This window comes from Microcebus murinus, chromosome 8 (assembly GCF_040939455.1).
Source record: "Microcebus murinus isolate Inina chromosome 8, M.murinus_Inina_mat1.0, whole genome shotgun sequence".
Lineage (NCBI taxonomy): Eukaryota > Metazoa > Chordata > Mammalia > Primates > Cheirogaleidae > Microcebus > Microcebus murinus.
This window is the reverse complement of record NC_134111.1, coordinates 52,257,337-52,269,959: the sequence shown is the minus strand read 5'-3', so window position 1 is coordinate 52,269,959 and position 12,623 is coordinate 52,257,337. Positions and strand designations below refer to the sequence as shown.

At 40.2% G+C, this 12,623-nt stretch overlaps 1 protein-coding gene across 1 annotated transcript in view; it reads left to right on the top strand.

Annotated features, from left to right (window-relative positions):
- The first annotated feature begins 2,192 nt into the window (after nucleotides 1-2,192).
- OLA1 (Obg like ATPase 1) overlaps nucleotides 2,193-12,623 on the top strand; it is a 171,345-nt gene continuing 160,914 nt past the window's right edge. The window contains exons 1-2 of the mRNA XM_012753398.2: nucleotides 2,193-2,351; nucleotides 3,612-3,712. Of these exons, the coding sequence (XP_012608852.2) occupies nucleotides 3,612-3,712 (101 nt within the window). The 5' untranslated portion in view covers nucleotides 2,193-2,351. The remainder of the gene's footprint in view (nucleotides 2,352-3,611; nucleotides 3,713-12,623) is intronic.

Here is a 12,623-nt window from a genome sequence, read left to right as displayed (position 1 = left end):
TATATGCTACTGATAGGCAATCATGTTCTTATACTTATTCTCACATAAGTACTGACCAATAAAAAAAAATATGACATACCATTAATACAGTGAAAAAAAAATGTGTTTAGGGAAACTAAGCAGCACAGTAACATCATCAGAATACCTGCCTTAGCTGTTAAGAGCAAGTTAACAGATGTGAAAGATATTGAGATTGAAGAAGTAGATAGATTTGGCCAAAGCACAGTGGTAAGTTGATGATTCTACTACTCCACGACTGGGCAATGTTTTCAATTAGTATTGGAGTGGTTGGTTGCTGGACAGAGGGCTCTTTGGAATTCTTGAGCTTTTTAAGTAATGATTCTTTTCAGTTTCCATGAGCAGCAATGTGAACCCAAGTATAGAACTTCACTACTAAAAAAACAGCAGTAAATGATTTAGAAATTACTTTGTAGAGCTATTCATGAGCATTATACTGATGGTGGCCACACAATGTGAGCTAGTTAGCACTCTTTTTTGTAGCTAAAGCACACCCAGATACCTATTTTATAAATACATGGTTTTGATGACAAGGGTACTAAATTGAGAGTATTGGCTGGGTGCAAACACCTGTAATGTTTGCACTCCAGGAGGCTGAGGCAGAAGGACTGCTTGAGCTTAGGAGTTCAAGACCCAGTCTCCACAAAAAATAGAAAAATTAGCTGGGTGACCTGGAGCATGCCTGTAGTTCTAGCTTATTTGGGAGGCAGAGGCAGGAGGGTCACTTAAGCCCAGGAGTTTGAGCTATGATGATACCACTGCACTCGACCAGGAGCGATGGTGACACTCTGTCTCAAAAAAAAAAAAATGGACAGAGTATAGTGCATATTTATGAATCATATTTAAAAAAAATACAAAACCAAAACCAAATCAAGTTGCCTGTGTTCTTGAGAATTTCCAAAATTACAGAGAAATGTCTTTCATTTACCTCAGTAGGTTACTAACATAGGGCTAAGGAAATCCTTAATACAATCTTATTATAGTGTCTCAGTTGCTGTTTACAGGGAGCGCCTATTTGAAAGAATTCTGGTTGAAAGGGAACAGATTTTTCAGTTACACTGGGCTTTGAAATCTGGCTTCTGCCATTTACTAGTTGTGTGACTTCATTCATATTAATTTATTTTTCTGATATTGTTCTTTCATCTGTAAATGGGGATAGTAACCAATTTATACCCTTTTCTTTATTAGCAACTAGTCTCTTTGAAAGAAGCTTCAAGTGTCACAAGTGTTGGACAGCTATTATTACATTCATTGCAACAACTATTTGCCAACTGAAGGCCAGGGCTTAAGTGAAAGAACTCCTTCTACAGTGGAGCTCATGGTGTTATGGGATGAAACCCTAATATTAACAATAGCTACTATTTAGGAGACTTTCCTATATGTGCCGGGTACTGTTGTTATAAGCTTTACACACATTATCTCATTTTATCCTCACAATAACCTCCTAAGGTGGGTCTCAATAGCCTCACTTTACTCAAGAGGAAATGGAAGCCCAGAGAAGTTAATTTGTCCAGAGTCACACAGTTAATGAGTGGTGGAGTCCCGATTGGAAACTGTTTCCCAAATTTCAAAACCACCAAGAGGAATGGGGGGCAGATTGACTCTATTAAACGCAGTGCTAGTGTGAGACGACCCAACTAGAAGATGAGGAAGGAATTCTTAGATCAGGAATTCTTAGATCATAAGCTTCCCTTCACCCTTTTTTCCTTCAAGGTGTAACAGCTTCGCACCGTCTGGACTGACTGAAATAAGTTATAGGAAAAAGGATGGCGGGCTGGGGCCGTGGTCCACGCGGAGTCCGGCGGTCCGCAAGGGCTGGTGCGGCCGTTCGCCCGACCTCAGGCGACCCGATCTCCGGGCGGAGGTCAGGGCCGAGGGTGCTTCGAGGTCCAGTGGGTGAAGCGTGAGCCTGCAGGCGGTTGGGCGAGTGTGGGTAGACAACGCGGGCGCGCAGCCAGACCGAAGCGGAGACTTGGGGCCCAGAAGCCCCACGTGCTGGGAAGGCGGAAGACGCGCACTCCGGGAGGGCCGGCTGGAGCCTCGCGGGCTCCCGGGGGCTGGCGGCCGCGCGGCTCCTCCCACCCTGCTCCCGCCTCCCCCGGCCTGCCGGGCCAATGGGCGGGGCGCGCGGGCGGGGCGGGGCGCGCGGCCTGCGCGCAGGTGCCGCCCAGCGCCCGGCCCGCCCGTTCCGCCGCCGCCGCCGTCGTCGTGCGTGCTGCTCGGGAGAGGGGCCGGGCCTACGCTCTCTCCTCCTTCCTCCCCGCCTCCGGCTGCCGGCAGGACCCGTCTCTCGCTGCCGCTGGGACCCTGTGTCATCGCCCACCCCGAGCACGGTGAGGCCCTCAGGGAGCCCGCGGGCGCGCTCTCCGGCGGATCTTTGGCGCCCGGGGCCCTTGCTCTGAGGCCAGCGCGAGGCCCCGGCCCGGTGGCCAGGATGGGGCGAGGGCGGCTGGTGGCGTGGGGTGTGTGGATGAATGAGGCGCTCCCGGACTAGGCCGCGAGTCCCGAGGGCAGCCCAGCCTCACTCCGGCAAGCCCTAGGGAAAGCCTTCTCCTGAGCCCGGGGCTGCCAGTGGCCCAGTCCAGAGGGGGAGGATGTTGCCTGGGGGCCCGCGTTGGCTGGGCGGCCCGTCACTCCTTGGTAGGCCAGAAGACTGGACAGGCTGTTCTTTGGAGGCCCGAGGTTTGGCTGGGAACAGGTGTCAAGACCCAGAGAAGGGAAATCCTTGGCCCTTGGGGTCAGAGATCAGAGGCTGGAATATTACTTAAGGAGCAGGGCCCCAGCGTGGCTCCAAGAGGTACAACTCATAGCCAGAAGACAGGGACAGTTTGTTTTTCAGCTGTGGGGTTAGCAGTCCTCATGATTTCAGTTTGCAGTAGTAGAGTGGGATTCATTCTGCACGGACAAATTTGGAGCCAGAACTGGCAAGGCACAGAGAAAGTTTCAACTTGCAAATAAAAAGATTCAGTGGATTCATTTACCATTAGAAGTAACCAAAATGTAGATCTTGGAGATTAATGTTTATGAGGACTGATGAGCCTGCAGTGCCAAAGGTGGAAGGGACTTGGTTGGAAGGACCCCAATACCTGATGTATATTCTTCCATGTGAAAAAGGTGTTGTGGGTGAATGGGGAGGATCAGGTTTCAGAATATAGAGGAATGGTTTGGTTGCTGGTGGCTCTAGAATGGATTTTTTTTTACTCTCATCTTTGCACCTGCTTCCAAAATCTTTCATTCATATAACCATATGTCAAGTTAAGAAACAATGTGTTTTGTGGGTAATCTGGATGGTAAATTAGTAGCTAAATTTTAAGTTTATCTTTGATTCCTGGTGCCACATACTTTTATATCAGTCTTTATGAGACTTTTAAGAGGTGACTGCTTTGACAACCATCAGAATCAAATATGTTTACAGAACTATTTCTGTTGTTGTTAAAACATAAAGTGGATTTAGCTGTTAGTTTTGGATTGATTTATGCAATATGTTTTATTCTTAATCCATTATTATATAATATATTTTATGTGATGAAATGTGCTTTTGCTCCATGGGGATAGTAAAAAGTTTTGTTCATATGTTTGTTTTGACATTTTAGATGCCCCCCAAAAAGGGAGGTGATGGAATTAAACCACCCCCAATCATTGGAAGATTTGGAACCTCACTGAAAATTGGTATTGTTGGATTGCCAAATGTTGGGTAGGTGAACATTGGGATTTTTCATATTTTCATTTTGAAAATATTTGGGGTCCTGTTCTAGAATGTGAACTCATGAGTTAATTAAAATTTTAATTGAAGAAAAGAGGCCAGGAAGCTGGAATATTAATGTTGCAAAATTAGGCTTTAGTTTAGATTTATTTTATTGATGTCAGTGCTGGCTGGCTATGTGTGGTACTTGCCTAGGTTGGCTACTAGAGGCCATGCATAGGATACTTTAGGAAATAATTTTAAAAGCCCCATTATAAGTTTGATTAGATTCTTGGGAGAGACTAGGGTAAATTTTTCCTGGAGAATGAGGTGACAGTTTTGAACTTAATATTGGAACTTGCTAGATAAAATGGTTACTGTTATAAAGTATCTAAATCTGAAAGTTGTGAGAACAAAAATTTGAGTTTTGTAATGCTTTTAAAATTAAAGTGAATCATGTATTTACAAATAAGAGAGTGATAGGAAATATATGAGGGTTTTATCATACAAATCTATACACATATAACTTAAATATACAAAGTCAGCTTTTTTCATTTTTATTTTTTGAGATGGGCTCTTACTCTGTTACTCAGGGTGGAGTGCAGTGGTGTGATCATAGCTCACTGCAGCCTTGAACTTCTGGGTTCAAATGATCCTCCTGCCTCAGCCTCTTCAGTAGCTAGGACTATAAGCTTATGCCACTATACTTGGCTAATTTTCTTCTTATTTTTTTTAGAGACAAGGTCTTGCTATGTTTCCCAAGCTGGTCTCCTACTCCTGGCCTCAGGCAATCCTCCCACCTCAGCCTCCTAAGTAGCTGGGATTATACTTTGCCTGGCTTGCCTTTTTCATTTATCCTTCTATTATAATAACTTTCATAAATCTTAAAATATAAAGTGTCTCAAAAGTGATTAGGGTGTATTAATGGGTAACAGATCAAATATGGATTTGTGAAGGTGACTAAGGGTATTTGGGAATGTGCTTTGTTTGGGCTTTTAGATTAGTGGCAAGTATAGTAGGACAACTGTGATATTCCATGTGTTCCTTGGAGCACCTATCATAGATATTCCCCAGTGAATGCAGCATGGTGTGACCAAGTAAGGCACTTCTTAGATTCTTGTAATGTAAAACATGAACAAGTGTGGCTATCCCAATTTCAGTCTTTTCCTGTAGCTGGAGAGGTTTGCATTTTGAAGGGGGTTCCTGCTGTGATATAGTCTGCTTGCACAGTAAGTCTAAATAGGGAATGGAAGTATAAGCAAAACAAATAATCAAAGATACTGTAGGGTGCTATCAATAAACTTGAAAGCAAGGTTTCATTATATATCATTATATATGTTGTGAGCTTTATTGCACTAGTAAAGAAGACATAGTTTTTAGATATTATATACTTTTATTCTAGAATTGCTGCAGTCAATGCAACTTGACTTTAAATGGGACCACTTTAAAATGGGCCATATTAAGTGTTTCCTGTATATATAGTCAGCCCTCCATATCCGCGGTTCTGCATCCTCAGATTCAGCCAATCTTGGATCAAAAATATTTGGAAAAAAACAATAAAACATAGCAATAAAACAATAAAAAATAGTACAAATAAAAAACAATGTGGTATAACAGCTATTTGCCTATTGTTTACATTGCATTAAGTATTAATATTATACTACACTACTGTATATAAGGGGCTTGAGCATCTCTGGATTTTGGTATCCTCAGGGATACCAAAAGTCCACAGGTACAGGGATGACTGTATAAGCTTTTTAGTCATAGAGTATAATAAAATCGGTGTACATGAAAATAACCTAAAAATATTTTGTTATCTAGTATAAATGTGCTCTTTATGCTTTTAAATCAGATACTACCCCCTCCAGTTTCATCAAGGAATACTTTACAAACAGTAAACTTTACTCATTTTAAAGGTAGTTTAATGAATTTTGGCCATCATGTTTGGTTGTAAAGGTTTCTTTTTATAGAATGATCTTACTTTACTTAGCTATATTAAGTATGGTTCTTTGTAAGCAACACAAATTCTAGCTATTTTAAGCAAGAAAAAAACAGTTTATTGGAAGGATAGAATTGAAAGAGGACCTGAATGACCAGCCCTCAGGAGGGACAGGAGCCAGAGTGAGGCTGGCAGAAATGGGTCCATGTGGAGCTCAGCCACATGCACTCCTAAATGTTTGGTGTTTCTCATCTCTGGCTGCCTCTCCTGTGATTCAGATTTCTTAGTAAGAAAATCTGACTGGACATGTCTACCTCTGGGTAGGTCTACAAGAAACAGATTAGAGGAGGAGGGGGCAGTTCTCTAAAGGATGGCCTGCTGATCAAAAATAAGGATATTCAGTACAGGAACCATCTAAAGAATCTCTTGATTTTTAGCTGAGTGAATAAGAAGAGTTGTTTTTTAGATAATCAGACATCAAGCTGATTGTCTAGAAACTTAGAGATAACATTTATAGCTAATCTGAAACTTACTTAACACTATATGCCAATCACTATTCTGTGTACCTTATATATGTATTATGTAATTTAGTAAGCTGTTTGATATTCCCCTTAATTAGAATGGGATTGTGGTGTTCTTAATTATTGGTATATTTCTAGTGCCTAGACTGGTGTTAGGAACATAGTGTAGGTATTCAGTATTATTTGTGAATTGGATAGGTATTTCCCCTTTGATGGCTGTAGATTTAAAGATAAGGAGAAAAGTTTTAATGAAGTAGAAGGAATATGGAAAGAATATGGAGGCTGGGTGCAGTGGCTCACAACTGTAATCCTAGCACTCTGGGAGGCTGAGGCAGGAGGATCCCTTGACCCTAGGAATTTGAGGTTGCTGTGAGCTAGGCTGACGCCACAGCATTCTAGCCTGGACAATAGAGTGATACTCTGTCTTTTAAAAAAAAAAAGAATATGGAGATTTGATTTCTAGTTCTGTACTGCTTTTTATTACCTGAGTGATCCTGTATAAATTAGCTCCTCTTGTACCAGTGTATTGTGGGTATGAGACTTAGAGGCTGTTGGGGGAAACTACATTTTGATACAGCATTCTAGACTTCTTTACTTCTCTCAAGGACAGCTCTTCTTGTTGCTACCACTGCATTAGATGGAGTTAGATTCAGTTAAGAGTGTCAGGCTGAGTGATATGGCTCACACCTGTCATCCTAGCACTTTGGGAGGCTGAGGTGGGAGGATCACTTGAGGCTAGGAGTTTGAGACCAGCCTGGGCAACTTATGGAGACCCTGTCCCTACAAAAAATTTAAAAATTAGCCAGACGTAGTGGCATGCGCCTGTAGTCCCAGCTACTCTGGATCGCCTGAACTCAGGAGTTGGAGGCTGCAGTGAGCCATGATTGCACCACTGCACTCCAGTCTGGGCAACAGAACAAGGTCAGAAAACCCCAGATAACCTTGGCTTAAACAGAAATTTCTTTTTTATGTAGAAATGTGAAAGTGTGTGTTTTGCACTAATGATTGATATGGTGGATCTGCTTTGTGAAGTCTTCAGGAACCTGAGCACCTTTCAGCTAGCAGTTTGGCAGTCCATAGGCATAAGGTGTTGTGAATTCCAGGCAGCTGGTTATCCACAGGGTCAAAAGGCCAAACTTGGCCAGTGGTCTCTTTTCCCTGTAAACTACTATGTCATGCTTCTGCTGACATCCCTTTGTCCAGAATTTAGTCATAAGAATTTAATTATAAGGAAGGCTAGGAAATGCAGTATTTATTGATGGCTGTATTTCAGTTAATAATTCTATTACACTGAAAGAAGAAGAGATTGGGTGTTGGGGACAACTAGTATACTCTGTTCAAACACTCAGGAACTGCCCCACGGGAGTAATTGTCTTGCTTAACAGATGATTCTGGGAATATTTTTTCGTTTTCCCACAACTTGCCTTCTCCCAATTTGCCAGAAACCAGTCACAGAGTCTGTAAAAGATATTTACTATTGCTGAGGGAAAAAGATTATAGGAAATGCAAAAAAAAAAAAAGGCACCAGATAATTATCATCGTTTTTTAGGTATCTGTTGTTGTATAGTAAACCACCCTAAAGGTTTGTGGTTTCAAACAACAATTTATTATTTTTCACAATTCTGTGCATTAGTGTCTTTGTTTGTGTTGCTATAAAGGAATACCTGAGGCTAGGTAATTAATTTATAAAGAGGTTTATTTGGCTCACAGTTCTGCAGGCTGTATAAGAAGCATGGTGCCAGCATCTGCTTCTGGCGAGGGGTTCAGTCTGCTTCCACTCATGGCAGAAGGAGAAGGGGAGTGGGTGCGTGCAGATATCACATGATGAGAGAGTGGGCGAGAAAGAGAGAATGAGAGAGAGAGAGCCTCCTAATTTTGGCATGTGCTAATGAATCTTGCTTGAAACAGTTATTATTGTGGTATTTACCAAATGGTGATTAAAATATTTCCCTTGTTTCTTCTACATTTATAGGAGTAGTGGAAATTCTATTGTATAGAATTGTAAAGACGGGCTCTCCCATTTATTCATGTATAAATATTTGATTATAATTTATTTTTATCAGTATAGATTTTATTTTCTTTTATTGGTTATAATCCATTACTGTTATTTATTTTGTTGCTCAAACTGCCCAGATTTGGTTATTAGGAGCCTTCATGTTCACTCATATTCCTTTGACATATCTCTTTTATTTTATTTTTTATTTTTATTTATTTATTTTTTTTGAGACAGAGTCTCACTTGTTGCCCAGGCTAGAGTGAGTGCCGTGGCGTCAGCCTAGCTCACAGCAACCTCAAACTCCTGGGCTCAAGCGATCCTCCTGCCTCAGCCTCCCGAGTAGCTGGGACTACAGGCATGCGCCACCATGCCCGGCTAATTTTTTCTATATATATTAGTTGGCCAATTAATTTCTTTCTATTTATAGTAGAGACGAGGTCTCGCTCTTGCTCAGGCTGGTTTCGAACTCCTGACCTTGAGCAATCCGCCCGTCTCGGCCTCCCAGAGAGCTAGGATTACAGGCGTGAGCCACCGCGCCCGGCCTCTCTTTTATTTTTTGAATACTTCCTACTTTCTGGTAACACAGCACGTTTCAAGGTTATTTATACTCTTTCTGCCTCAGCCTTAGAATACACAAATTTTTGTGTAGACATATTTTTTCATTTCTTTATACTTATTTATACTTATTTGAGAAACTGCCAAACTATTTTCCAAACTGATTGTACTATTTTATATATATATTTTATATTCCCACCAGCAGCGTATGTGGGTTCTAGTTAATCCACATGCTTGCCCACTTGTTATTATCTTTTTGATTATAGTCAAGGTGTGACATTTTTGGTTTGTGTTTTCTTGATGGCTAATGATATTGAGCATCATTTCATGTGCTTATTACGTCTTCATTTTGTTTTTTAATTTTTGGATAGCTCATCTGTCCAAACATCTTTTTTTTGTTTGTTTTGAGACAGTGTCTTGCTCTGTCACCCAGGCTGGAGTGCAGTAGCATCATCATAACTCACTGCAACCTCAAATGCCTAGGCTAAGGCAATCCTCTTGCCTCAACCTCCTGAGTAGCTGGGACTATAGGCATTTGCCATTATGCCTGGCTAAGTTTTTAAAAAAATTTTTGTAGTGATGGGGTCTCACGCTATGTTGCTCAGGCTGTTCTTGAACTCTTGGCCTCATGTGATCCTCCTGCCTTGGCCTCCCAAAGTGCTAGGATTACAGATGTGAGCCACCATGCCTGGCCTGTCTTCACTTTTGAAAGATATTTTATGGGTAGATATATACTGGGTAGAATTCTATGTTGATGGTTTTTCTTTAGACACTTTGAAGGTGTCTTCTATTTTCTTCTAGCTTTCTACAGGGGTGTTTGTTGTCATTCTTATCTTAATCCTTCTACATATATATATATATATATATTTTTTTTTTTTTTTTTTTTTTTTTGGTCATGCTCTGTTGCCTGGGATAGAGTGCCATGGCATCAGCCTAGTTCATAGCAACCTCAAACTCTTGGGCTCAAGCAATCCTTCTGCCTCAGCCTCCCACGTAGCTGGGACTACAGGCTCTTGCCACCACAGCTGGCTATTTTTTTCTATTTTTAGTAGAGATGGGGTCTCACTCTTGATTAGGCTGGTCTCAAACTCCTGAGCTGAAGTGATCCTCCTGCCTCCACCTCCCAGATTATAGGCCTGAGCCACCGGGCCTGGCCTGTGTCTTAGTTTTTAGCAAAAAAGTTTAGAATGTAAAAAAAAAAAATTAAAAATGGACCAAATGTAGAGCATATGGTTATAAAGAAAGAAAATTTTTTTATATAGCTGTACAATGTATTTGTGTTTTAAACTAAATATTATTACTAAAGAGTCAAAAAGTTAAAAAAAGAAATAGTTCATAAAGTAAAAAAGTTACAGTATACTAATATTAATGTATTATTGAAGAAAGTATAAATTCAAAAAAATAAATTTAGTATAGCTTAAGTGTATAGTGTTTATAAAGTCTACAGTAGTATACAATAATGCATTAAGCCTTCACGTTCACTCATTAACCATCCAGAACATCTTCCAATCCTGTAACCTGCATTCATGGTAAATGCTCTCTCTATACAGGTATACCATTTTTATTTTTTAAATTATATTTTTGCTATACCTTTTCTATGTTTAGATACGCAAGTACCTACCATTGTGTTACAATTGCCTGCAATATTCAGTATGGGAACTTACTATATAGGTTTGTAGCCTAGGAGCAGTAAGTTATACCATATAGTCTGTGTGTGTAGTAGGCTGTACTATCTAGGTTTGTGGAGATATACTCTATGATGTTCACACATTGACAAAATTGTCTAAGGACTCATATCTCACAGTGTATCCCCATTGTTAAGGTATTCATGAATGTAAATGTGTGTATTAATAGATAGTATCTTGCTGAAGCTCTGATTATTTCCTTTTCCAATCTTTTTTCCTCTCTATGCTTCATTTGGATATTCATTTTCTATTGCTCTATCTTCAATTTTTTCTTTGCAGTGTACAGTCTGCTGTTAATCATATCCAGTGTGTTTTCCATTTCCACTTCATTTTATTTCTGATATTATATTTTTCATACCATACTTGTCCATGGATATTTTTCATGTCTTTCATTTCCCTCTTTATTGTCTTTATATTTCCCTTTATATCCTTCAGAAAATTTTTAAAAGATTAATAACATTTATTTTAAGGTTCTTTTATGCTAATTTCATCATCTTGGTCATTACTGGGTTTGTTTGTATCTATAGGCTTTTATCCTGATTTTGACATATATTTTCCTGCTTTTTTGCATGCCTTGTAATTGTTATTGGATTCCAGATGCTATAGATTTTATGTTGAGTGCTGAATTTTGTTGTATTCCTTTGAAGAGTGTTGGACTTTGGTATGGCATTTAGTTACTTGTGTATCATTTTAATTGTTTTGAGGCTTCCTATTATGTTTTCTTATGATGGGTTTATACATTTTTTTTTGTTCTGGTGTTATGTTAGCCCTAGTATTAAGATGTGACCTTTTTGAGGCCTCTATCCAAATTCCCTTATATTACAAGATCTCTCCACTTTGGCTGATAGATTGGAATGTAAACTATCTCTGTGGGAGCCCTGAGAATTGTTCATCCTACTACTTGGGTGGTTCTTTCCTTGGCCTTGTGGAGATTGAATTTATGCTCAAATCATTACTCATCCATATTCTTGAGGGAACCTTCTGCAGCTCCTGACTTTCTAGTACACTGTCCTGTAAATTCTGGCTGCCCGCCTTGGTCCCCTAACTCTCATCTCAGTTTCCTCAACTACTGGGTTGTGTTGGTTCCCTCTCTCAGTACTATGGCTTTTTTTTTTTTTTTTTTTTGAGACAGGGTCTCACTTGTTGCCCAGGCTAGAGTGAGTGCTGTGGCGTCAGCCTAGCTCACAGCAACCTCAAACTCCTGGGCTCAAGCAATCCTACTGCCTCAGCCTCCCGAGTAGCTGGGACTACAGGCATGTGCCACCATGCCCAGCTAATTTTTTCTATATATATTAGTTGGCCAATTAATTTCTTTCTATTTATAGTAGAGACGGGGTCTCGCTCTTGCTCAGGCTGGTTTCAAACTCCTGACCTCGAGCAATCCACCCGCCTTGGCCTCCCAGAGTGCTGGAATTACAGGCATGGCTTTTAAACTATCATTAGGGGCACAGTGTGGTGGCTCACCCCTGTAATCCTAGTACTCTGGGAGGCTGAGGTGGGTGGATCATATGGTAGTTCTACCTTTGAAATTTTTTTTTTTCCGAGGAATCTCATATTGTTTTCCATAGTGTCTGCACCATTCTACTTTCTATCAGCAGTGCACAGGGCTCCAATTTCTTCACAATCTCACCAACACTTCTTTTCTTTTTTTTTTTGGTAGTGACCATCCTAATAGATGTATTAGATGTGTGATATCACATTGTAGTTTTGGTTTGCATTTCTCTAATGATTTGTGATGTTGATCATTTTTTCATATGCATTTTGGCCATTTGTGTATCTTTGGATAGACATTTCTCTAGGTATGATCTTTGCTGCTAGGGTGTTACTGTTATTAGGTCCTCTTATCTGACAAAGTCAGGAAATATATGTAGTTATCGTCACCCATGTATACACATGCAATGGTATTTATTTCTGTATCAGATAGATCCTTTTAACAGTTTAGTTATAACTAAATTCAAAACCTTTTGAAAGAGCTTTTTACTTTTTCCTCATGTTTTGGATGTATATTGTTTAAATGGTTAATTTGGAATGTTGTGGGAATTTACATTGCTATCCTGACTTCCCAATACATATTGCTATTAATAGTTTGTGTACGGTGTTACACATAAAACTTCTTATACAGTCAGATTTACTTGACATAGTAAAATATGTAATTTCCAAAATAAAGTGTTTAGGTCCTAAGTAGAGGGGGCATACATTAAATATAGCCACTGGTTTTTTTTCTTTT